Genomic DNA, 26,885 nt, shown 5'->3' with positions numbered 1-26,885 from the left:
GAGCCCCTCCTGAATGACTGAGATTGTCACGCTATCTTTAAGACTCACACCTTCCAGGGGAAGCTCATTTCTACCACTTGTATCCACGGTCACATCCTTTCAGTCAGTACCCATGGCTCATGGCCATACATAGGTGAGGGTGGGAATGTAGATCGACTGCTTGGGCAGCTGCCAAGGCCTCCACCTTAGACTACTTCCCGATCCAGAAAACCCCAGACCTCCATGGCCCCTCCTTTGTGGCTCATTTGGGCCTGGCCCGGCCCATGGAATAAGGCATGGCCACCAGATGCTTACTGATGGACTTCTCCCCAGGGCTAGCTCCAAAGTTCGAATAGTTAGAGGCCTGGGTTTGATTCCAGCTTGGCCCGGGCCCCTCCCTCTCTCTCTGTGTGGAGTTTGCATGTTCTCCCCGTATCTGCGTGGGTTTCCTCCAGGTACTCCGGTTTCCTCCCTCAGTCCAAAGACATGCAGTTACTGGGGTTAGGTTAATTGGAAACTCTAAATTGCCCATAGGTGTGAGTGTTAGTGTAAGTGTTGTCTGTCTCTTTGTGTTGGTCCTGCGACAGGCTGGTGACCTGTATGAGGTGCACCCTCTCTCTCGCCCTGTGTCAGCTGGGATAGCCCCCCCCCCCCCCCCCCCCCCCCCCCCCCCGCCCCGTGACCCTGAACAGGATAAGCAGAAGTGAATGGATGGAGGTTTCTTAGATAGTTGAGAAAAAAAATTATATTAGGTTTATTTAAAAAATCAGTTTTATTCAACTTTTCATAAACAGGTGGAGAAACGAAAGGAAGTCAAAGTCTCCTACACATCGAAGGTTTTTCTTCACCAAGAGCCAAAACACAGCAACTCAAACGGCAATGCAGCCAATGAGGAAGTGACATCATTTATTACCAAGACAAAGAGATCCACTGGGTGTGTAATGCATTTCATTTGCTGTTTTAAAATGTGCCTTTCTTCCTACTTGAATATGTACCTTTTGTTAAATTGACTTTAAAGCTAAAACAGTGGTCGATCATTTATGTGACAAAATGAGACAAAAACGACAAATATTTAGTTTGTTTTCCAAATGTTTTTGGATCTCTTTTGGGTCCACAGCCAGGGCCTAAATCAGTGTTTTATATATAACACCTTAGTGTTGTGTGTAGAAGAGCTGTGGAACCAGAGGAGGCGGAGGCCATCCTGGAGACGGAGCAACGTCTGGAGAAGATCCGGCGGAGCCTCCAGGAGAAGGAGAGCCAAGAGATGGAGCAACTGAGACAACGACAGGCCGAGGCTGAGCAAGAGCTGGAGGAGCTGAAGAGGAGGAGGGAGGAAAGACGACAGGTCCGACAGGAAGAGGAGCGTCGGAGGGAGGAGGAAGAGCAGCAGCGGCTGGCCAAAGAAGAGGTGACCGCACCTCAACAAAAGCTGAAAAATAGAAGCACATAGTTACACAACTGCAGGAGGGGGGTTAGGAATTCAGACAGTGATGCTCAGCTTCAAGTTTATTTTGGGGTGAAATGGAACAGAAGTGTCATATTGTCTTGTGTCATATTGTCTTGTATCATATTGTCTTGTGTTTTTAAAAAGCAGCGGTAAAATGTCTGAGCCACACTGGCCTGATGAAGATGCACTCAGCCGTTCATTCAAATCCCCAAAATCAACTCCAATGCTTTGACCCTGAACTAAACCGTGAACTCATAGCTTTTCTTTAAGGTGGCTATAATAGGAGCCATTATTATACTATAAGGAACGTCCAGTCCATATTTTTATATCGCTGAGTAAGTTTTTCATCTGTGGAGCTGAAGTGTTTTTGATGTGACTCCCAGGAGGAGAGGAGACGCATGAAGGAAGAAATCGAGAGGAGGAGGATGGAGGCCGCTGAGAGGATGAAGAGCCTGAGTACATCCAGTGTTGATGAAGACGAGCTGTTCAGTCCCTTCAGCCCAAAGGTTTCCACACAGAAGGTAAAGAGAGTACCAGCTGCTACCTGATGACTGTTTGTGATAGAGTGTAATCTGCTTTTTTTGCTTGACTGTTCCAGTATTGCTGAGTCTATTATAATCTGATTTTAGGCATGGCCTAAGGCCCCAGTCACACAGGCCTAGAGACTGGTCAGCACCCATCTGGCTACCATCAGTTGCTAGGGAAAAATGTGTATCTCCCACCTGGTCGGCAAGTAGCTGCTGGCAGTTGGCAGCTTGAAAATGGTCACACGGTGGTGTACGGTGTTGCACCGAAGGCCTATTTTTGTTGCTTTGGTTGCCCATAGTTTGCATTGAAGATGCTAACTTGTCTGCAGATGCTCTCAAACTACTTGCAGTGAAACTGTGAAGGAAGTGGACAGTTCACCTTCAAAGTAAAAGTTGGCCAAAGCAGTGAGGTGCAGTTTTACCTTGAAGCCCTGAAGGGTCCTCTGTTGCTGGTTTGCAAGTTTCACTGTGACTCAGAGTAAAAGTCAAATTTTTACAGGCAAGATTTTCATGCAAATTACAGGTAATACTGGCAATCAGCTAGCAACCAATAACACAACAACATCCAGCAACTGTTCATCGCTGGGTTGGGTCATACACGTTTTTCCCTAGTGACCAGAGACTGCCAGAGGGTTAGGGGCAAATCGCTGTTATCGGTCATTATATCCTAAAGTATCAAACGCTGATTGCATTCACTTATAAAGAAATTCTTTGCAAACACAAGTTCAAACTAAAGTCTTGAACCGGGGTGGGTGGGGCTTACGTGGTCACTGGCAGGGCTCTGTGTCTGAGATCATCATATTAGCACTATAAGCCCCGACTAATGACCCTCTGATCCAGCAGGCAAACACTGCAAACTGGACATTTAGATCATTCTGAGCTTTGGCTCACAGGGATTACACGTGCACATGCTTTCTTCATTTGTTTTGTTTTTTGGGGGTTTTTTTGGAAACAATGGCCATGTTTAATATAAGAATCCACCATTTATATAAACTATGAAACTATGACAGCTTTGGGAATTAAATTTTCTGTTGGGGTGATCAAAGGTTTCAGCTGCATTTCAACAACTGTGAACAGAAAGAGGAATTTGGGAAAGTCTGATTGTTTCAGGCGATCGTCCTTCCATTTGGTGATGAATTATTGTTAGCTGAATTTAACCAGATGCAGCTTAACTGACTGACTCGTGCAGGATGATGGCAAACATGTAACTCAGTGACCAATTACTGTGTGTTGTCTTCTCAGCAGATGGGTTCAGTCTCGGCTTGTAAGTTGCATGTGTGTGTACCTGTGTGAGTTTGAAAAGCCACTTTGTCCCAGCTGTACCAGGAAAAGCACGTTTTTTTTTTGTCCCAGATTTCACTGCCACTCCAAGTGTTTCATTGTGAGCTCGATAAACTGTGGAAACCATAAATGGCTGTTTGTTGGGCCACGTTATGATCTCCTATGGAGCCCCTTCAGTCCAGGAAGACTTTTTTTTTTTAATCTGATGTGTAAACATTCAAAATAATAATAATTTTGGGGACTTCGGGGCTCTGTATTTGGATGTTTGATGGAAACAGAAACGTGGGACGGCTCATCCATCTGCATGACACTGCATGCATGTCAGCATGTCTTCTTTTGGCACTTTTTCTTTTCCTCAGTTCAAGTGAACATAAACAGATTCAAATTATTATTAGTTAAGTGCAATACTAAGAGTGATAGCCTGTATTGATCCAGTCTGTCATTAGCCATTTCCAGGTCCAACTGCTCCTTCAGTTCCCAAATGAAAACATGCAGTGAGGACCCACTGCAGGTCAGAATGAAGTGATCAGTTTAGCTATTCTCCAGCATCTCTCAGCATGCTGTATATAAAAGATGGCCATAGCTGTCAATCCTGCGACCTGCTTTTTTCCCAGTAGCCAGCAGGGGGCGACTCTGCTGGTCGCAAAAATTAATCTTGTTGAGTTTTGTCCACAGGCCCCTTAACAGTTAAATCCAGCCATGTTTGAGAAAATAGAAAGAAGTGGCATTCCCTGCAGGGCTCTGACTGTGGAGGTCTCTTCAGTTCATTCAGCTCCTTTATTTGCTGCATTTTGCTGCATGTTGCAAACACATTTGGTGGCTTTTTACCAGAAGAAACTGTGATGTCATTCTGTTTAATTATGAACAACAAGCTTTCACAGAGGTCATTGTAACTGTATATGAAACAGTTATGAAATGTTTCCCATATGTTCTCTGATTTGATTGTGTGATCTGTAGAGGTCTGGTACACTCCTGGAGGCTGAAAAGGCTCGGCTCTGAGTTTCAAGCGTTCAGCTGTGTGTGTGTGTGTGTGTTTTGATGTTTGACCCCTGAGGTCAGAGAAAATGCTGCTCCTGTCCTTAAGATCAGCCCCTGAGTGAAGATCAGAAAGCAGTGAACCGAAGCTTCACAGACATGTGACAGCATGGCCGCCCGGGCTTTCTCTGGTACTGACACATGCATTAAATATCAACATACAAGCAACAAATTAAAGGAACACTTGACCCGTACAGTGAGGGGATCTTTTACTCTGAAGAGCAGTGGCTGCAGATGAGCACAGAGCTGTGCCTCAGTTTAAAGATCCAGAGGCTTTAAAGGTTTGCTGACAGTAATCTTCCAAACACAGTTCTCCTCTTTAACCCAGTGAAACTGTGTCAGTTTTATTTGAGGTCTGTGTCCTGAGGGTCTCACAACACAGTGCATAACAGCGGGGTTAAAGTCCAACAAACATCTGTCACCTTCAGAAACCAGAGCCAAACGTTTCCATCATCCTTTGCTACTGAGTGTGGTTTGATGAAGACCAGCAGGCTCAGCCCTGTTTGTCTTGAACAGAGTCATGGAGGTCTAAGGCCAAACTTTAGACTTTTGAACTGTGCCAGTGACATGGAGGAAAACTTCATGTGTTCATCCGACAAAAGACCTCACACTACTTCTTCTGTTTCAGATCACAGAGAGAACCGAGTCCCTGAACCGCTCGCTGAAGAAAAGGTTAGTATCTTCATCCATACGCTGATCAGATTCACAACATTCAGGCAGAGGAAATGAGATGTGAGCACCGAGGATGACTGCTGTCTGATGCAAAGCTGCAGACTGATGAGGAGCAAAGGTTCTAATTAGTTAAAAATCTTGCCTAGTACTGGCTTAACCTTTCATCTAAACAAGTTGGCATATGAAACTCAGCATGAAATTAATATTTACACAAACACAAAATTGCTAATAAAGCACAAAATATAAAAAGTAAACTTTAAAACTGATGTAAGCTTTGCAAGTGCAGAAATAATAAAACACCTTTTAGTCTGAGGTGTGTTTGGGTCATTGTCCTGATGCTGCAGGAATCCTTCTCCACAAATCTGAAAACCAGCGCGTGAAGCACGCCTGAAGAAGGGAGTGCTGCTTCTCCTCCGTCAGGGTGGAGCTGACTCAGTGCAGAACCTGCCACCAGATTTGAATATTCCCCCACAAACCCCACTGTGGGGGTTGATCCACTGTGGCGAGCCCACTTTTTCTTTGTCTTTGCTTCCTGATTCTTCTATAAATCTGTATATAAAAGATGGAAGTATTCAGTGTGATGTCTTCTGGTTTCTGAAACTGTGCTTGTTTAGCTTGTGGCTAAAATGCAGCTGCAGCCTAACCCGACCCCTGAGTGGTTCAGCTTTGACCTTGTGGATGTTGAGAAGAAAAACACACCAAGTTATTAAAAAAAATCCCCTCCTTACAGTTTTTATGAATCTATTCAGTAATGCCAAAACCTCACTTTGCACAGGGCTGTAAACACACTTCTCAATGCTGTAAGCGGCCACCCGGAGAACTTCCTGTCTGAGCATCATTAGAAGGCTTCCTTCAACTGCTGAGTGGTTTAGACTTCTGTTGCACAGCCGCCGCCTTTTGCTGATTGGAGTTTTGTGTTCTTTGAGTGAAGTTCGTTTAGCATTAGTGATGAAGACGTGCCATCTTTAGATACAACTGCACGAGTTTCCACTATTTTGGTGTTCCGCTGCACTCCCCTCTGAGAAACCTTCAGTCCAGCCAAAATGTTCTGCTGGAAGCCTGAGGACACATTTCTGACAGGTGGACCACAGCTGCAGGTGGATTAGAAGCTTCTGCTGAGTGGATTAAATCCACCTGAGTGTCATCTGAACGCCGGAGTTCATCCTGAATTTAGCCTCCCTTTGATTTCTGTCCAGAATCTCCCAGACCCAAAGACATCAGCAGATCTGTATCCCAGCATGTGAACCGTCGAGCAGCAGCTCATTTCCAGATTTTATCCACACAGGGAGGAATCCATATCGTATCTGAGAGGCGTCTGGAATGATGTTTCACTGGAAGGTGAACATGTGTTTAATCAGGCAAAAAGAAATCTAAAAAATACATTTTGAACTGAATCATTTTTCTGGCCTGCTGTGCTAAAGCTAATCAGTTTGCACTGATCTGAACTAGAAGAAGACACGAGAGGGAACCTTAAAGGAGCAGCTAATCCTTTTGACTTCAGTGAACTCTCACCTCCTCCTTTTCTTGCTGCCGGTTAATGCTCCTGTGTCTGAAGGAACACTGATGTAGAGTGTTAGAGGTGACCTCTCCACCTCTCTCAGTGCATCGCCGTCCTCAGACCTGATTTATGGCTCTGCTTAACTCTGTCCAGATGCAGGCGGCTGTGTTGTCTCTGGTGGTTAGTGAGGTATGGCGGCTCCGGGCAGTCTGCAGCAGGAAATTATCAGCTGTGAGCAGGAGGAACGTTTCTGTGAGGATGCTTTTATTTTGAGACAGCTGCCTCAGGAGCATGTTCAGAGGAGGCGTGATGGCATCGGGCAGCTGAACCTTTGACTCCTGCAGTGTTGATGCCTGCACAGTAATCACAGTGCTACCTTTGAGATGCACAGTGCAGAGGTTAGGGTTCAAAAAGAGCCGGTTTCTCAGTTTCCAGGGTGCAGACAGAACAGACTGAGGTCATTTAGCTCTCAGGTTGTTTCCTGGGCAGTCTCTGTATTTAATATCATTAAATTATTATTGATGTTTGAGCAGCAGAATAATGCTGCAGCAGGTTGAGGTTTAGTTTTCATAGGATTACAACTAACAATGATTTTCATTATTAATCAGCTCATTTTAATTTGTTTCTTTGCTTTGTAAAAGTTCACTCTTTATATGTTTCACCCTAATTATACCAATCACCATATTTATATAACTTTTTATGAAGAAATGGAAAAAGTTGAAACAAACCTGTGCTTTTCTGAACAGATCTGCAACAAATCTCAAGTAAATGTAACTTTTTTACTTGCGTAGCATTTTTTCCTTCTATGCATAACTGAGACATGACTGGACTTCCTGAAAACTTTCCCTCTTTGAACTCTTAAAGCTGCAGGTAACACTGACGTCTTCCTCCGCTCTGAGGTTATCTCAGCTGCATTTTCCCTCCTTCAGGCATGACATCATCAGATGAAACCTCCTTTTAAAAGCAGGCGTGGCTCCACGGCGCCACCTAAGACATGTCAAAGTGAAGGATTCAGATGATTAACGAGGTTTCCTCTCCCTGCATGAGGGAATGACATCAGAGCTTTTTTCTGAAGCTGGAAAACCAAAAATGGAGGGAGGAGGATGTGGTGGGAGTTTTTTTGGGACCACAAGACCTTTGAATCTTTAATTTAATCAACCACAAACCCAGGTGTGAGTCAGCTCCTGGAGCCCGGCTGGTCTGACTGTGGTGTGAACACGGAAAACAGACACAGAGAAACTTTGTGCTGCTCTAAAATAATCAGGTGGACCATGAGCACAAACCTGAGAGCTAACAGATCTGAACTGATGCTACAAAAAAAATCTAATTATGTTTTAATTAGTCACATTTACGTTTCATATTTCACAGCTGCCATAAAGTCTCAGGTTGCACTAAGATTCAGATCAAAATACAGGTGCATGGAGGTGCTGAGAATCTGGGAGCATAAAGAAAGCAAAGAGAAACGTTACTGTCAGGCACAGTTACAGCATCGAGAACGAGCACCTCCATGTGTTAGAGCATGGATCTCAGTTGGAAAAGGGTGGAGTGCTCACTCTGGATTAAGAAGGAGTTTTTTACAGTCTAACCCTAACCCTAACACCTCCTACTGTAGGTGAGGGGTTTCAGGTATGTCCAAATGGGAGGAGACCCCAGGGAAGTCACCAGACACACTGGGGAGGTCATATCTCTCTAGAGCTGGAAGAGTTGGCCGGGGAGAGGGAGGTCTCGGCATCTCTGCTTAGATTGCTGCCCCTGTGACCTGGATGGATCTCAAAGATTCAGTTTAGAGCTGAATTATCGTGTCTTTATGGTAGTGAGGAATGTCTTAGATTACTGTGACGTGGCCTCTGCCTCTCTAACTGCTTTTAACTGGGTTCAATTTCTTGCTGCTTTGTGTGACTCAGTAACAGCTTCAAGAAGACGCAGCCTCTCGTCCTGACATCCAAGATTGATGACAAGCTGGAGCAGTACGCCCACGCTGTGGAGGTCAGACACACACACACACACACACACACACACACACACACAGAGTCACTGGGAGCTGCCACTCGAGCAGTCACTTGTGAAAGTAGACTAATGCCCATATTCACTGACAGGTTAATGTTGGTTAAGTTGTGGATCTTCTTGCTTGCTTGTTAAGACTCCCAGTTTGTCCACCCAGTGTTCACAGGAAGCCCACACTCACGTTTCTGGGAGACGTGATGTAACCACATCCACTTGTGACTCGTCACAGTGACACACAGACACAGAGGGAGCATTGATGGATGCGTTCATCACGCCCCCCTCCTCCTGCCCGCAGATCACTATCACATCCTGCTGGTCTCATATCTGCTGGCAGACTGCCTCACTGCAGTGTTCATTACGCTCAACGACCAACAGCAGACACATTATTCGTTCTGTTGGTCAAGTTTAAATTGTAACGATAGTCTTGAGGCTGGCAGTAAAAGAAAAGGTCATGAAGTCACTGAAATAATTTCAGTATATGATCTGGAAAACTGGATATCTGTTGGATTTTTGTGCAGCAGTTGGTTCCTTCCTTTGATATAAATTTTCTGCAGACCCTCGGGTGTTTTCCGCAGTGAGAAGTGCCTGACGTTTGCTCTGCTGCAGGTTTGGACCTTTGCACTAGCATTGTTTGGACCCAGCTGGGGGCAGCAGCAGCTGCTCTGACCCATTTTGTGCTGTGGTCACAGTCCACTGCTGCACCTGGGCAATTACATCACCGCCACATCTTTTCGGCTCTGCTCGTAAGGCGGATATATGACAGGAAAACCCGGCGTTCACAGCTCTTTATTTTTATCTTTCCACTCCATGTTTTCCTTTTCACCTCAGGCGGCTCCCATGGTGATTTATAGTCTGCTGCATAACCTGAGGTTAACTCAAGACACTTTTATTTATGGAGCACAAAAACAGGTTTAAACAAAATAAAGAACATAAATTAAAGGTGTGAAGGAGAGAGAATATTCTCACCATCAGTCTTTTAGGTAGAGATGACATCTGTGGTTCCCATAAATCAGCCTGAATTGTGGTGTTTATATGAACCACAATTTAAATATTGAATGTATGGGAGACAATCTATGCCAATATTCAACTAATTTTGTTGGTTCAACATTTTAAAACTTCGTTTTTGCTATTTTTTTTTATCTTTATTCTTGTAAAGTGTAAAGTGTCTTTACTGAAGTTTTACTTTACTGAACTTTGTCATAATTATTATTTTGCATATTTATTCTTTCTGCAGATCTATAGTTACTATTTAAGAGTTTCAGTTTAATAAAAGTGAAAACACGAAGATTTGAATTCAAAAGCTGTTTACAGCTGTTTATCTGTCAGTATGCTGATATTGTGCTTTCAGTACAATAGCAAAGGAGCATAGATGGTGTTCTAGTAGCTCTTTCATTTTCCATTTATAAAGCAGGAACTGAGTTAAAATATCTAAAATATTTTAGTGTTTTCATTTTTGAATCTCTTATTTTTCTGCTTGGTGAAGAAAGTTAAAGTTGTATGTGAGTGCAGTATTTCTGGAGACAGGAATTAGATTAGCTTCAACTCATTGTGTACACGAGGCACACAACGAAATGATCGTTCCAGATCACTCATCCAGACACGAGCATCTGCGGTCGTGCAGCCAGAGACCGGCGCTACCGTTAGGCAATGTGGTTTAAGTGTCTTGCCCAAGGACACAGTGCAGGAACAGGGGCTCGAACCGGCAACCCTCCGGCTGCAAGGCGAGCACCTACCCACTGCAGATTAAGAGATTTTTGTTGATGTGCAAATCATCAGAATCAGTCTGAGGTTGAGTTTTGATATTTGGCATCATTAGCATACACAGCCACCACCCACTGGTTTCCATATTAGCATTTTGGCCACCAGCGTGTTAGTGTTTGGAACCAGAAGTTGTGGGATTTAGATAAGATTAGATAAGCTATCAGCTAATGCTAGGAAAACTTGGTTAACAATCGATGGACTGTATTAACACAGCACACAGTGAGGGTTAAAAGAAAGCACACCCTCTTTAAATTTTAAGGTTTTACGTATGGGGACATTATCAGTTTTTGGCACTTCTCAGCCCTGGATGCTGCCACTTGCTGCTAACCCTGAGGATTGTCTCTGTGCAGAACTCTCAGGAGGCTCGGGCAGCGAAGGCAGCAGTGAGTGACCTGCCCCACTCACCTGAGGTCGTCGCCTCCAAGAAGAACCTGTTTGAGGCTGGAGAGGCCTGGAGCCAGAGTCCCAGCAAGGGAGCCACCTGCAAGGTGAGAGGAAACAGTCAGGAACACAGGGTACCTTTTAGGTACATGCTTCATGCTACAGGCATGCAAATGAATGCAAAACTACTGTCCTATAATTATGTGCATTAAAGAGTTTAAAGTTCTCAGCAGTAGTTGAAAAACAGCCACTTTGGGCTAAAATGTAGCTTCAGTAGTTTTAATGGGTTATCAGGAGGAGGTTTACAGATGAAGTTCTAGCATCACATTAAAACACTGCACGTTAGAACCGAATGTATTTCTTATTACCTGATCATGTTTTTTGGTTTTCCATGCGCTTCATCTTGTGGCAGATCATATTCCGATTTTAACCGTTTAAAGCCTCTGTGATGATCCTGTTTGTCTGACCTCACAGCTCAAACCTGGCGGCTGTATTTTCAGTCCTGGCAGCAGATCTGATGCTCACCTGTTTCATATGTTCTGGTTTATTGGAGCTCTCTGACGTGAGCAGTCAAACAGGCGCCTGTGCAGTGAAACGGCGAGCGCTGGCTGTGCCCTCCAAATAACTTGTCCAAGCTTTGCTGTTCTCTTCATGGCCTGCTGAGAAAAATGAAAGAGCCATATCTTTTTATTTAATTAATCAGTATAAGGAACTTAAAAACAAGATATTTTTTGGATGGATGGATGGATGGATTTTTTAAAATCTAATCTAAAATGTAGATTTTTTTTTGTTTGTTTTTATTTCCCCTTTTAATTACCTCCTCCACCTTATTAAATGTGTTTAATATATTACTGTATATGATTTAATGTGTTTAATGTCATATTCATATCTTTATTTCTTTGAGGCATATTTAGGCCCTCACAGAGCAGGACATGAAGCAGACATACAGCTCTCTAAACCACCACCTGACCAATGAATGTTTCATGTAACGGTTATAATTATTTTGCAGTAATGAAACAGAAAACATAAAAACTGACCCCCACAGTTCAGTGAAAATGTGGCAGGCTGATGCTGAACCATCTCCTCCTCTCTGTCTTTCAACAATCAGGACACTGAGGGTCTGAAGGTGGGCGTGGCCAATCTGATCAATCAGTGGGTGAAAGGCCCGACAGACGGCAGCAGACAGCTGAGCAACAGACCGGCTGTAAGTCATGTACACTGCAGCATGTTCTCACTGTGGCCTCATTTATTCAAAATATCACAGCAGAAAGTTTCTATGAACTCTGAGCTGTGACGGGCAGCTCCACCTCACCGTGTGTGTGTGTGTATTAACTGACCTCACAGTGATGTGTTCAGGTGCAGTGTGCTGTCAGGTTTCCCTCTGGTGGCAAAGTTGGATACAGCTTTAAACAGTATTACTCTTCATCTATTTTATCAGAAAACAATCCACATGAACGATTAAATATTTAGGAACTAAATAAAACTACGGAGGCAAAAGCATGCTTTTATTTCTTTGTTTATGTGAGTGGAATACTGAAGAGCAGCTTGAGTTCATCCACACAGCTGATTTCATATTTCTCAGCATTTTTTAAACAAAACAAAGGTGTATCGATGCACCTGGTACCTCTGTGTGCAGAACCTCTCAAAATCTGTTTGTTGAGCTTAGATAGAAACCATTCATCTTTGGTTATTGATGAATCTGTCAGGACGTGAGGCCCGGAGATGTGATGCAGAAGAAGAACATGTGGGAGATCATTGGAGACTCGTCAGGGAGGCCAGGGCTACAAGTGAAGGTACAAACACACAAAGCAAATGCAGGACAGTCTTAAATATAAAGCAAAGCACAATTAAGAAATATTTGTTTGCATTTACTCACTGAGTAAATATAAAAGGATATAAAAGTTATCTGATGTTGGTTCAGTCAAAAAAGTCAACTTTGTTTTCTAATCTTAGAGAATAGCACAAGCCATCAAATGTTTGTGATAAGGGCACTTTTGAGGCCTCCACCACTCTCACCTGGGGGAGGAATCACTTCACAAATATGTCATCAGTGATCATATGAAATTCTTTCCCTTAATTTTCATTGCTATCTAATGGGATAAATTATACTCTGTGGCATTAGAAAGGTACTCACAGAAGATTTCAAAATGACTTGTTTTATCTCCTCAGAGCTCAGCAGCTAATAAAAAGTACAAATTTGTTGTCACTGGACACGGAAAATATGAGAAGATTTCTGTGGATGACGAGAATGAAGAGTTCACCAACGGAAAGTCTGGTAAGACCTGAGACAGGAAGTGGACCACTGAGAACAAGCTGTCTCTCAATTCAATTTCATTTATATAGCACCTGTTCAAAACAACAGTCACCTCAAGGCGCTTTGTATTGTGGATAAAGACCCTCCAATAATACAGAGAAAACCCAACAGTCAAAACGACCCCCTATGAGCAGCACTTGGTGACAGTGGGAAGGAAAAACTCCCTTTTAACAGGAAGAAACCTCCAGCTGAACCAGGCTCGGGGGGGGGAGAAAGGACAAAAGACAGACTGTGGAAGAGAGCCAGAGATTAATAATAACTAATAATTAAATGCAGAGTGGGGTATGAACAGAGTGAAAGAGGTGAATGAATAGAAACACTCAGTGCATCAGGCTGGAGGTTTCTTCCTGTTAAAGGGAGTTTTTCCTTCCCGCTGTCACCAAGTGCTGCTCATAGGGGGTCGTTTTCACTGTTGGGTTTTCTCTATATTATTGTAGGGTCTTTACCTTAAAATATAAAGCACCTTGAGTCAACTGTTTGTTATGATTAGGCGCTATATTAATAAAATGGAACTGAGCCATCTTACAAACTGAAGTATGTAAGTGTGTTAATGTGTGTAAAGGGAGGAATCGCAGGAGGCAGAAACTGTGTCCACGTGATTTAAGATGGAGCTGTTATTGTGAGCTCGTCCTTTAGAGAGGTCTGATTGACTTAAGTTTAAATCAGTTCATACATTTCATCTCTGTATTAAATTCCTCTGTCATTATGAGCCTGAATATCACCGCTGATCCGTTATGGTATGCAGGCGTGTCTCTTTCTTCATTCACTTCATTGCATGGTGGCTGTGGCTCAGGAGGTAGAGCACGTCACCTACTAATCGGAAGGTTGGTGGTTTTATTCCTGGCTGCTCCGGGCTGCATGCCAAAGTATCCTTGGGCAAGATACTGAACCCCAAGTTGCTCTCCGACGCAAGCGTTGGAGTGTGAATGTGTATGAATGGCAGACAGGAAGCACTTAGCCTAGACACACATGGAAGTGCTTGTATGAATGGGTGAATGCAAACGTGTTGTATAAGCGCTTTGAGTGCTCAGAGTAGAAAAGTGCTATATAAGAACTAGTCCGTTTACCATGATAACAAATGCCTCTGAGACTCAGTGATGTCCCAGGCTGAAACAAATCTGTGGGCCAGGAAAAATTACATGTTGAGAAACATTAATTCAGATTAAGTTTATTTTTTAGCACCTTGCAGGGTGGCAATACAGCAAGCTTCATGTAAGAAGGAAAAAACAGTTAAAAGTGCTGCACTTTAAATAAAAGATCAGTGATAACAAAAACACAGTAATATAGACACACACGTCACAGTTTGGTTTGATTATGAAACAGTAAGCTACGCTCAGTTACCCAGATGGAGATGTGACAATAAAAGGACTGAATTCAGTTTAGAAAGTTTTTTTTTTGGGGGGGGGGCTCAGAGCAGTTTTTATTTGTGGTCTTGCTGTGTAGCATCGGTTTGTGTGAAGGTCACTCAGCTTCAGACTGCTTTGACAGCAGCTCTGAAGCTGAACCTGCAACAATCAGCGGCTCCAACACACGTTAGAAAGACCATCAATAAAATACCTGCTGAATCCCAGCAGGTCAAAAAAGAGCTAGAAAAATTAATGTTGGACTGCCTACCATGCATTACAGTCAAATAAATCCCTACTGTGCATCTTTACCTTTGACCTCACAGATCACTATCCTACTCATCTCCATCACAGTGGAGGCTGCTCATCATCACTCTACAACTTTCACAAGCTTTTACCTCATCGACCGTCTTTAAGTCACAGTCAAATTTAACATGTTGAGCTGCAAAATATTTAATTTTACACTATTTTTAACATTGTGTGATAATTATATATTTTTATAGTAAAGCTCTAGTTTATGTAACATTCGTTATTGTGCAGCTTTACTGAGGTTACTGAGTATGGAGTACTCAGCTGTGATTTTTCATCCTACAGCGTGAAGCTATTTGATAAATGAGATTGTAAAAATAACTAAGACTCAATGTCTAATGTGTAAATATTAAATTATAACAATAGTCACGGATTTAAATGAACTCTGTGCCTTTTTTGTCAGATCATTGTAATTTAAATGCTTTTAAAAATGTCGTTTCAGCTTTAAGAGGTTTATTCACAAACACAGCCATCTACAGCCTAAAAACAAAAAATCATATTTCTCTACGTACACGTGTGTTAGTGAGAGGTCTTACCCTGAGGCAAGTAGCACCATTTTGAAAAAACGACATATTTAAATGATTACACAAATTATTTGTCTTAAAATCAGTTACATTTTTATTTATTATACATAAAAATATAATTTTATTCACCAAAATGTAATTTATTTTACTAATAATGTTTCTGCAATAAAGATACCCTGTGGAGATTTTAACACTATGTAGTGGTTTTTAAACATAGCAGGTCTGTTTCATGCATTTATGATAGCTCAGTTTCAGCCTCAGCTGAGCCAGAATGTGGAGCAATGCACCAACAAGGCAGAAACGAGGATGCTGAGTATCATTACTATAAACACCTAAAATTCTGCACAACAAAACTCCACAGGGCACCTTTAAAATCCTCAGAGAACAATGCTAATCCATAATCTAACATTGTCTATTTATCGTGAACATGTTGATGAAAAGAGCAAATGAGAAGCTCTGACATCACAACACTTTAATCTGAATGACTTTAAGACAAATGGAGCTAATCCACAAATACCAACATGTGCGTGAACACCCAGACAGCCAGTCACACGAAGCATTTGTCAAGTATAAAGTTCAGACCGAAGCTCTCTTCAGCACAAACACACAGACTAAGACTCCAGACTTTTACATTATTTCTGTTGCTAAGATTTTTCTGCATCTGTACATTAAACATAGAATCCTAACTCTTTTTCTTTTTTTTACACTTTTGTCTTGGCACTTCACATTAGATGTATCTTAAGAAGCAGTGAACCCCCGTGCTGTTCTATTAAAGTCTTTTGGTTCCTCGTCTTTACCTTTTCGCCCAATCAAACCCATTTCAAACACAGTGGAAATTTTCGTGACGGGCCTCGATGCTGCCTCCTTGAGCTTTTTAGCATCAAACTTTGGACTGAAAAGCAGCACAGGCAATCGGTACGCAAATGAAGGGATTTCTTTCAGCTCATCTTTTCCCTCTTCTTTCTTCTCTGTCTCACTTTTGTTTAACTCAATCTGGTGCATGATGTTCTCCTTGGAGGAGAACATTTGGAAGAGGACAGCGTCCCACATTTGTGCTGCCTTGGGAGTGTCTTTGGTTTGGTTTTCTTTCTGGACACTGGGCTTGTCTCCAGCCTTCTCATCCACCGTTTTTATCTCCTTCTGGTCCTTGCCCGTGACCTCTTTCTCAGAGCCTGTCTGTGGAAATTTGGGCTCCTCCTGCTCCACCACCATGTGCTTCTTGAGCCGCGACCAGCCACTCGCTTTAGATTTGACTCCCTTTGGCTTCAATATGGCTTTAAGAATGGGTTCTGCTTTTGGGAGGCTCTGGTCACCTTCCTTTTTCTCAGCTACAGAATGAACTCCTGAAGGTGATTCTGTTTTCCTGTCTTGTTCATTGTCTTCTACAGCAGCAGGAACCTTGACAGGCAGAGGAAATGCTGCAGTGCTTGGCTTTGAGCTTTCAGATGTGATCTTATTGACATCTACAGGTTTTGCTGGTTCCTTTTGTTCTGCAACATCAGCATTTGTCTCGGTTATTGATTTCTGCTTAGCAGTCGGGACTTTATTTTTGCCTAGAAGTTTCTTTACTGCCTTCAGGGGATCTTGGTCTCCACCTTTAGGCACAGGACGTTTGGCTTCAGGAGTCTTTGGCTTGGTTTCTTGAATAGGTGTTTCCCCTTTCTGTTTCTCTGCTGCTGAAAGTTTAGCCTTTGGAGTTTCTTGAATTACTGTTTCACGTTTTGCTGCAACCTGACCAGATCCCATGCTCGTCTCTTGTGTTAACATTGCTCCTGGGGAGTCAGATGCTTGTGTAACAACAATAAAAGGGATTGAAGGGGTGGCAGCAACCTTCTCATCTCTCTGGTGGGACTGAGCAACATCTTTTGGGGTTTTTTTGATTGTAGAAGTCTCAAATGCAGATTGTCTCTTCACAGAGGGTTCCTGGTTAGGTCCTTTTGATTCTTCTGAGATCTCTTTTTTATCTTTAACCTCTTCTTTATTTGACGTCATTAAACCTGAGATGCCAAATGCTGGAGAGTAAGTTTTGATTCCACCATAAGCCGTGTATTCAGCCGGCGTGAGTCCACGATAAGAAGACTTTGACTTTTGAGACACTTGAATTGCGGTTGTAGGTCTCTGAAAGCCTACAGGTGACAGATCTGAAGCCAATGTCCCATATGTGGGTGTCTTTGGTCTTTTATAGCCAGGCGATGTGGTCATAAGCCGGGATGCCTCATATGTTGGTGTCTTAGCCCTCTGCTGGCCAGAAAAAGCTGGTGTTATTGGTGCTTTAGGTTCCTCAGAGCCAACTGGAGCAACTGAGCTCTTTCTACTTGACAGATCTGGTTCCGACTTTGACTTTGTAATACTTGGTTGTACTGGTTTTTCTGAAGATATCATGTCTGACTGGATGCCCCCATTTAGTGTTCGTTCAGGAGGCGCTGTAGTCTTCACACTTTGGGAAGCTGATGAACTGCTTTCTAACAAAACTGTTTGAGGCATTCTCGACCTCTCTGGCTCTACTGTAACTGGCGACACTGCAAACAGGAGAGGATTGGGTCTTGAGATCTCAAAGACAGGTGTTGCAGCTCGAGTCACATGGTACGCTGGTGTTTTAGGCCTTCCTGCTGCAGTCCTTGATGTTTGGAACTCATAAGTTGGTGTTTTAGCTCTGATTTCAGCTGTTGGGGTGGCTCTCTTGACTTCAGTGGTTGGGGGGGCTCCCCTGATTTCGGCTGTTGGGGTGGCTCTCTTGACTTCAGTGGTTGGGGTGGCTCCCCTGATTTCGGCGGTTGGGGGGGCTCTCCTGACTTCGGCGGTTGGGGGGGCTCTCTTGACTTCGGCGGTTGGGGGGGCTCTCTTGACTTCGGCTGTTGGGGGGGCTCCCCTGATTTCGGCGGTTGGGGTGGCTCTCTTGACTTCGGCGGTTGGGGTGGCTCCCCTGATTTCGGCTGTTGGGGTGGCTCTCTTGACTTCGGCGGTTGGGGTGGCTACCCTGATTTCGGCTGTTGGGGTGGCTCTCTTGACTTCGGCGGTTGGGGGGGCTCTCCTGACTTCGGCGGTTGGGGGGGCTCTCCTGACTTCGGCTGTTGGGGGGGCTCTCTTGACTTCGGCGGTTGGGGTGGCTCCCCTGATTTCGGCGGTTGGGGTGGCTCTCTTGAGTTCGGCGGTTGGGGTGGCTTCCCTGATTTCGGCTGTTGGGGTGGCTCTCTTGACTTCGGCTGTTGGGGTGGCTCTCTTGACTTCGGCTGTTGGGGTGGCTCTCCTGACTTCGGCGGTTGGGGGGGCTCTCCTGACTTCGGCTGTTGGGGGGGCTCTCCTGAGTTCGGCGGTTGGGGTGGCTCCCCTGACTTCGGCTGTTGGGGTGGCTCCTCTGACTTCGGCTGTTGGGGTGGTTCTTTTAATATCTGAAGTTGGTGTTGTTCTCTGAGGATCATTTGTCTCTGCTGGCATCTTGCTGTGAGGTACCGTGCTTCCAATAGCAGTTAATCCAGCTGTGTCATACACTGGTGGCATCCTGGATGTCTCATAAAATGATGTGCTTGCTGTGTACATCCTAATTTGAGGGACATCAAACATGGGTTTGGGTGATCTCGAGGGCTCAGTTGCTTTAAATGTTGGACGTGGACTTCTGGGTTTGACCAGCGTGGTCAACACGGTGAGGGGCTGAATCATAGGTTGACGCCCTGATGTTGGATATGGAGTTGGACCTATTACACTAGCATGAGTTTGAGCTAATGTGTTAAAAGCTGACTTTTTCAATTCAGCAGCAGATACTGTCACCTCTGACACAGAGGAAGCCAGCACCAATACTTTGGGGACCCCTGGCTGAGGGACTTGCCCCAAAGCTGTTGACACTCCTGAAGGGTAGGAAACTGTGGTGACATGCTGAGAGTAAGAGTATGAAGGCATCACCACTGTTTGAGGTGACATCCTAGCTCCTCTGCCATAAGCTGCACGTTGTGGGTAAGGAGATGCCACATGCTGATACGGCAGCCTGACGGTGAACCGCGGCGGTTGATTGCCGTAGAAGCTCTGTGGTGTATCTGGAGTGCGAGGCGGGGTGAAGTGGTCACTGTGCTCGAGGTCGGGGCTTGCTTCATTTACAGGGGAGAGGCTGGAACGGAAAGGTGTGGCAGACTGCGATGCCTGAGTGGAGGCTTTTTTCTTGGCGGTCCTTTTGAGGAGCTTCTGAAGTCGAATGTTGTCCTTTCCAGGCTTGGGCAGCAGGGGTGGGGGGTACTGCTGGGAAAGCAGGCCTGGCTGGGTGACAGTACCATAAGCGACAGCCATGAGTGCTTCAGCACCCTGAGGAGAAAAAAAAAGACACAAGCTGTCAAAACTAACAAAGATCACAATGCTGGAGCTGTACAATAGTCTGAATAACAATCAATATGCTTCGTATAAGTTTACAGTCTGGTTGGTTCTTCATCTTTAGTTTTGACTGTAGGTTAATAATTCAAACTTTGTTTTTGGCAGGTCATTGAGCTTTCCTCTTTGAAAAATGTAATCAGTCTCACAGCATTTTAGTCTAACTTTTGAGAACTCCTTCAAGAATTTGGTCCTAAAACTCTCTGAAAGTTATTCAAATGGAAGATGGACAGCTTTGCAGTATCTAATATTTTCTTTTTGTTTCTTTTACAGGTCTATGTCACAGTGATTACTGAGGTGATGTTGCTCTTCAGATGGTTTCCATCTTGATCTCACAACAACGTGCTGACAATAAAGAACCTAAACAAGTAGCCAGAACCAGAAAAACTCCACGAATCCCTGCAGGGAAATTACTTTGTAAAGGTTGCTCAAGATTGTGGAGGTTGTACAATTATACAAGAAAGCAACGGCTCCGGTCCAAAACATTCGATCATTTAATGCTTATACTGTATTTGACCAGTTTTCTTTGTTTCTGGGTTTTCTTGTATCGCATTCCTAGAATTATGTATAAATCTGACTGTGAAATCAGTCTTCAAGTCTAGTTGATCCCTGTATGACAATGATTTGTAAATGATTCATTTTTTCTAATAGAAATCATCTCCATTTAAGAAATGTAGACACATTGGATCACACTTTCACATGTTACTTGTTCTGCACTTAGACTTTTGCTAAAGAACAATCTTTAAGTTAGGCTGGGGTGAGAAGTGACCACAAAACTGTAAATATTCTGGTAATGAGTGTATCCTAAACCATATCGTGTTTAGGACAAATTTTTCCAAATTTTTCCAGCTATCAACCTGAAATTTGGAATCTGTTTCACACACCTGAACCTGTTTTAGTTTTACCAGCTGGTGCCTTTAGTTTAGCTTCAGTCACCTTTAATCTTGGTTATGTTTCTTTCTCTCTCACCAAAGGTACTCGGTTAGGTGGAAACACGAAAAGTACTTGGTTAAAGTCGGGAAGAAACCATCGTTTGGGTTAAAATACACATTTTTATGGTGGAAAGTACGTGTTGCACAGTGATTTTTGATAGTGACATTTACCACCTGAGGGTTTCCATGCACTTCTTCACACAAACACATAATCTGTTCCACTGTTTATCCCTGATTCCGATTATAACAGCCGACTGAACCTGCTGGAAGGTAAAGTGATGTGTGTGGCACTGATAACACCATTCAGTGGGCTGATAACATCCAACCACGTGACATTTTTCACCTTTATTGTCCATTCACTGCAATGCTTGCCTGTATGTGTTTATAACTTTTTCTTGAATAAATTAAAATCTTTTTTAAAAACTTGAGGTGTGTATTCATTTGATCTTAATTTATTATTCATTGCAATTAGAAAAGTGGACTTCTATACAAATGTGATTTATTTTGCACCTCCTGTTAACCTTTCCAATGGAAGCTGCTCCATCTTTCCTCTATAAAGTCTATAATTAGCAGAGATGGGAAGTAACAAAGTACAAGTACTTCGTAGGGTTAGTTAGGGTTAGTACTTCGTTACTGTACTTTAGATTTTTCAGGTATCTGTACTTGAGTATTTATTTTTCTGAGTACTTCTTACTTTTACTCCCTACATTTTTACACAAGTATCTGTACTTTCAATTTTCAAACAGACTCGTTACTTTTTAACACGTCAGAGAGAAGTTTGCGTTTCCGGTCAGTGCGCCGTCAAACGATCTGAACCTAAATGGAGGAATAATAACATACAAGAGACAATCGTACTGGCGTATCCTCCATCACTGGGACTTATCGGGTACAAAGGGATTAAATATGCAAACCCATATAATTAATGTATCATTTATAGCGCTATAATCAGGGGTCACAGCGGGCCGGACCGAGTCCAAAAGCTGTGCTCGCGGGACATAAACAGCTTAGCTAGCGCTACTGAAGAGGAGCGAGCATGAAGGCAGTAACGTGTAGCAGGTAAATGCAACGTTTCTGAATGCTCAACAAATAGCAAACACACAAAGTGTGTGCAGTTTGTCACACAGTGTGTCTGCGAGCTAAAAGAAGAGCTGCTGTATTTCAGGGAGAGCAAAGAGAGAGAAGTTCACTCAGAGATGGAGAAAGAGGACAGGAGAGGAAGAAGAGAGGTTAGAATTAAAGGTAAGGACTGAAAAACTGAAGTATGCTGACTTTGTGTTACTCAAAGATTGTATGAAAATACTGCAGTTTAGTGTGTAATAAACAGGTCAGCTTGTTGTACTGTATTTACAGTAAAGATCTGTGTTGGTGCACAGAGGCTGTGTTCATGGTCAGAGTTACAGGTTACATCAGTGCAGCAGAGATGAGTTTGAATCAAAGCTGCTGATGCTGAGATTCATTCACTGAATCCAACATTTCTACAGCCTGTATGCTGTCAGTGTAGGGGATGGAGATCAGCTCAGATAGCTGTGAAATACTGGGTTACATCTTTGTGAGTTCACTTCATCCACACAGAGCAGTAAACCTCAGAGCAGCAGCAGCAGGTCAGCTGATCACAGCCTGCACACCAACATCATTTACTGCAGCTACAATAGAAAGCTGTGATTCTTCTCCCCATGCAGAGCCACTACAGCTGATCTTAGGGTTCCTCCACCTTCTGAATCCCACTGTAACCCCTGAGTATCCTCATGTTGGTGTTTAGGTGGAGGCACAGTCACCCTCTACTATGGAGGACACAGAGAACAGAGCTGTGTTTAAATTCCCTCTAAAAGTTTGTGTGCTACAGAACAGATTCAAGCAGAGAGCATCCATTAGGATTAAAATTTAGATTGGAATAACATTTGTATTCTCATGTAATATTATTTTATATTATTACAATAATATATAATGAGGTTTGTTTAGCTTTACAGAAAAATAGCAGGTAGAAACGTCCTCCAAAGAACTACTTTTACTCTCTTACTTTGAGTACATTTCAGAGCCTGTACTTTTTTACTTTTACTTAAGTAAAGAAGTTGAACCAGTACTTCGACTTTTACCAAAGTATTTTTTAACACAAGTACTTTTACTTCTACTTAAGTACAGAATGTCAGTACTTTTGCCACCTCTGATAATCAGTAATAAGTAACACCATTTTAAAAGAGGTCCGTGGACTCCAGCTCAGTCTTCGTGGACTGCAGCTGGTGATGGTGGCTCGTGTTCTGCTCAGGAACTGGAGGGTTACGCTGACCAGAACCTGCTGCTTGGGTAGAACTAGTTTTTGTCCCACTATGCCAAGCTCAGCAAGGCTGCAGAGCAGACCAGGGACTAGTATTTCTGTCTGCAGTAACAGGTGGAACTGGAATCCATGGGTTGAGGAACCAATTGGACTGTCAGCAGAATACTGTCAAATATATTGGCTATATTACCTCAGTTTTTCATTAGAGTATAACCAAAAAAAACCCCAAAAATCTTTGTACCCACAGGCCTGATCATTTGATCATGACTAGATCATGAACACAAAATGAGCTCCATTATTATGATGATGTTTGTTCACAGAAGTAATCTGCAATCTTCAGATATTCCAGCTTTCACCAGACTAAATGTGGGTTTACCTGCCATTAACCAGGCACCCATACATACATACATAGTCTGGGAAAATTGAATTAAGATACAGTATAAGATTAAGTTTCAGAAATATTTCACCCCTAATTTCAAGGGTACAAAGGTATTCCATTGGAGGCTGATGGAAAGCGTGTCCACCAGCTGTTCACAGCTTATAAAGTCCTTTAATTATTTAATTAGTCCTTTAATTGAAGGATTAAAATAAGTCAACTGCTCTTGAGATTTTTGTTCTGTGTCTCACACGCTGATGGTGCCTCATCAGTGAGTGCTTATGAAGGACGGATACTAGCAACTCAGGCTGAAATAGCCAACCCAAAGAAATGAGCTGAACTGCTGGATGATGTTACCCCTTCACAGCTGATGCTGGAAGCCCGTTTCATAGCCTAATTTTAGTCTGAAAGCAAAGCAAAGGCTGGCCAATCACCTGCTTCCCTTTTTTAAGACTCCTGGCTTTTTACAGGCTGCATCACTTTCCTGAAAACAATAAATCAGAGCACTGTGATGCCATTCAGACGGAGGCTCTGCAGGGCCAGCTGCCTCAAAGCCATCAGAAACAAACTCTGTGTAACAGCAGAACTGTGTAATACACATGTAAATGGACTGGTTCTTATACAGTGCTTTTCTACACAAGTACTCAAAGGGCAACATGTCTCATTCACACAGTCACACTGCCATGAACAACTTGGAGTTCAGTATCTTGCACAAGGATACTTTGGCATGCAGACTGGAGCGGCCAGGGATTGAACCATAAACCTTCAGATTAGTAGATGATCTGCTCTGCAGGTGATCTGAGCCACAGCCAATATAATGTCAGTTATATTTTAACATTGACCACATCCACATAAAGTGTACTCTTATTAATTTAACCTTTCTGCGCAGGACAGTAATTCTGGAAGTATTTTCATGTCTCAAGGAGTTGTCTTAATAGTTCAAATTTAATTCATTTCAGGTTTATTTATATAGCACCAACTCACAGCAACAACCATGTCAAGGTGTTTTATACTGTAAAATAAAGACCCTACAGTAAAGGGAGAGAACCCCAACAATCAGACCCTCCCTGAGCCTGGTTCTGCTGGAGGTTTCTTCCTGTTAAAAGGAAGTTTTTCCTTCCTACTGTCGCCAAGTGCTGCTCATAGGGGGTCGTTTTGACTGTTGGGTTTTCTCTGTATTATTGTAGGGTCTTTACTCACAACACAAAGCGCCTTGAGGTGGCAGTTTGTTGCCACTTGGTGCTATATAAATTGAATTGAATTGAATTGAATAAGCTCGATCAAAAAGGAAAGTTTTAAGCCTAATCTTAAAAATAGAGAGGGTGTCTGTCTCCTGAATCCAAGCTGGGAGCTGGTTCCACAGAAGAGGGGCCTGAAAGCTGAAGGCTCTGCCTCCCATTCTACTCTTAAGTATCCGAGGAACCACAAGTAAGCCAGCAGTCTGAGAGTGAAGTGCTCTGTTGGGGTGATATGGTACTATGAGGTCTTTGAGATAAGATGGTGCCTGATTATTCAAGACCTTGTATGTGAGGAGAAGGATTTTAAATTCTATTCTAGATTTAACAGGGAGCCAATGAAGAGAAGCCAATATGGGAGAAATCTGCTCTCTCTTTCTAGTCCCTGTCAGTACTCTAGCTGCAGCATTTTGGATCAGCTGAAGGCTTTTCAGGGAGCTTTGAGGACAGCCTAATAATAATGAATTACAATAGTCCACCCTAGAAGTAATAAATGCATGAATTAGCTTTTCAGCATCAGTCTGAGAAAGGATGTTTCTAATTTTAGAAATATTGCGCAAATGCAAAAAAGCGGTCCTACATATTTGTTTAATATGTGCATTGAAGGACATATCCTGGTCAAAAATGACTCCAAGATTTCTCACAGTGTTACTGGAGGCCAAAGTAATGCCATCCAGAGTAAGTATCTGGTTAGACACCATGTTTCTAAGATTTGTGGGGCCGAGTACAAGAACTTCAGTTTTATGTGAATATAGGAGAAAAAGATTACGGGATCTGCAGTCTGAGAGTGAATCGGTTAGTTTAACTAATTGATTGTGTCATCTGGCTTCATAGAGACAGCTGGGTGGTATGGTTTCTACAATTAGCAAGAGAACAGGTTCGAGGGTCAAAATAATTTTGTGTCCAAAGCAATTTCATGAAACTCTGTCCAGAAACTTTAAAGGTCAAAACCTGTCAAATTATTAAATATATGGGGTTGATTTTATGGATGTCTGCTTTTTGTGAGATTGAGACATATTTACCCGTGTCAGTGGTATTTGTTTGAAAGGAGGTTATACTGCCTGGTATTGAATATCAGAGTGCAGCTCCATCATATCAGCATCCTCTCATGTCTCTTCCCACATAAATAAATGCACCACATACACAGGCATGTGCAGAAGGGTTAAAGTGAATGCAGAGCATGTGACCTTATGACATCACATCTCCCGGCCAGCGGACAGGGCCTGAGAAATATGTTGTCACTGAGAATGTCCAATCACATGACAGCACAGTTTCACAGAAGTGGATTATGAAATTGAGACTTGGAGATTTTTTTTTTTATGGGACTGGTCTGTAGTTCTTTGTTAATTTATGAAAACTGAGTTTGCACAAGCTGTGCAAATGTTAATGTAGCCGAGCTTAAAATAAGAAGCAGAAACGTTTTTGATAAGAAGTAAGAAGAAGGTTTGAGCTACACATAAAGGAACCCTGACATCATAAAGTCTGCAAAAACAAGGGTTTGATAGCCTCAGTTTACTATGTGTGTCACCTCAGTGAAATGTAGGCCACACACACACACACACACACACACACACACCCCTCCCTGTCTGAATCTGCTGCCTGCATGACACATGAGATGCTCGCTCCTCCTTTTAAGGCTCTGGTAGTTTTGGTATTTGGAGTGCCTTCAGGATGCGAGTTCAAAAGAGGAAAGAGTAATAATAGCTGTGTAATAAAAGCCAAGCTGCTCCACAATGGCCTGCTTAAGCAAATGAATCCATTTAGCTCCAGTGCACATACACAGCAAACAGTGGGTTTGGGTGAGAAATGGAGGAACTTACCAGGTAAAAACTTGTTGCTGATGTTCAAAGCACTCCAGGCGGGTTCCCCTTGACAGAACAGGAGAGAGCACGGGTTCACATTCATTGTAAAACAGCAAAGTCAGCAACGACAGCTTTGAGAAGCACTCAGAAGAAGAGTCAAAGCTACATGACTGCAGAAGAGGGCGGATAACTGACAGGGCAGAGTGTTTTTGAAACAGTGCAAGGTTAACACATAGCTCAGCCCTGCTGGTGCTTTAATGTTGCAGTGAGGACAAGAAAAAGCTCCCCGAGCTCCCCAAGCACATCAGACCCCTTGCTGTGGAGGTGGGGTGGGTGGGTGGGGGGTCCTGCCTCCCTAACCCTGCTAACAGTGTCCCTGTGCTCAATCTGGAGAACAAAAGGTGCAATTATGGTGTGTTTACCTGTGCGACTGCTGCTTGGGGGGCGGCCGGCCGGCTGCTGCCTGCTTGTCCCAGCCCGGAGTGTCGGCGCGGCAGGTTCATGTTGAGCCCAACTCGACCCCCCTTCTACAAATGGAAGGAACGGGCGCCATGACAGTCCAAAAATAAATCCTGAGGTCTGTGAGCTGCTCAGTGACAGCAGCATTGGTGTGACAGCGGGGCGAGGTGCAGCACAGACAGGCCACAGCACCTTAGGTTTCACCACCTCAGGGCTCTAAATGTGGGGTCTGAGGGCCTCCCAGGGGAACTACAGGGATGGAACAAGGATTGGACGGGGGGGCTGTGAAGTGTGCTCCTAAGAATAACAAAGGGTTCATTTCACATCAGTCTATTAGCATTCCTGTTGCTGCAAAGGTCCTATTCATGAATGTTGGCACTT

The 26,885-nt window shown here is 43.3% G+C and overlaps 2 protein-coding genes across 3 annotated transcripts in view; one reads left to right on the top strand and one right to left on the bottom strand.

The window, feature by feature from the left end:
• lsp1a (lymphocyte specific protein 1 a) overlaps nt 1-20,783 on the top strand; it is a 38,014-nt gene extending 17,231 nt beyond the window's left edge. The window contains exons 4-13 of one of the 2 annotated variants that reach the window (XM_030731547.1): nt 774-913; nt 1,147-1,387; nt 1,810-1,947; nt 4,898-4,941; nt 8,344-8,425; nt 10,555-10,692; nt 11,694-11,789; nt 12,292-12,378; nt 12,755-12,860; nt 19,702-20,783. In XM_030731547.1, coding sequence (XP_030587407.1) covers nt 774-913; nt 1,147-1,387; nt 1,810-1,947; nt 4,898-4,941; nt 8,344-8,425; nt 10,555-10,692; nt 11,694-11,789; nt 12,292-12,378; nt 12,755-12,860; nt 19,702-19,724 — 1,095 coding nt within the window. In that variant the 3' untranslated portion in view covers nt 19,725-20,783. Of the gene's footprint in view, nt 1-773; nt 914-1,134; nt 1,388-1,809; nt 1,948-4,897; nt 4,942-8,343; nt 8,426-10,554; nt 10,693-11,693; nt 11,790-12,291; nt 12,379-12,754; nt 12,861-19,701 lie in introns of both variants that reach the window. The other variant, XM_030731546.1, reaches the window with a different exon arrangement.
• prr33 (proline rich 33) lies at nt 14,146-26,596 on the bottom strand. The gene is made up of 3 exons (XM_030731545.1): nt 26,468-26,596; nt 26,064-26,111; nt 14,146-19,365 (listed from the first exon to the last, which is right to left on the bottom strand). The coding sequence occupies exon 3, from the start codon at nt 19,348-19,350 to the stop codon at nt 15,814-15,816; it is 3,537 nt and encodes a 1,178-aa protein (XP_030587405.1). The 5' UTR covers nt 19,351-19,365; nt 26,064-26,111; nt 26,468-26,596; the 3' UTR covers nt 14,146-15,813.
• Between the last annotated feature and the right edge of the window lie 289 nt (nt 26,597-26,885).

The sequence above is a fragment of the Archocentrus centrarchus genome, chromosome 6 (genome assembly GCF_007364275.1).
Source record: "Archocentrus centrarchus isolate MPI-CPG fArcCen1 chromosome 6, fArcCen1, whole genome shotgun sequence".
Classification (NCBI taxonomy): Eukaryota; Metazoa; Chordata; class Actinopteri; order Cichliformes; family Cichlidae; genus Archocentrus; species Archocentrus centrarchus.
The sequence above is the reverse complement of the archived record's forward strand: the minus strand, read 5'-3'. Positions and strand labels throughout refer to the sequence as shown.

Coding starts and splice junctions, on each gene's coding strand:
- prr33 (XM_030731545.1), bottom strand. CDS start 19,350: ATGGCTGTCGCTTATGGTACTGTCACCCAGCCAGGCCTGCTTTCCCAG.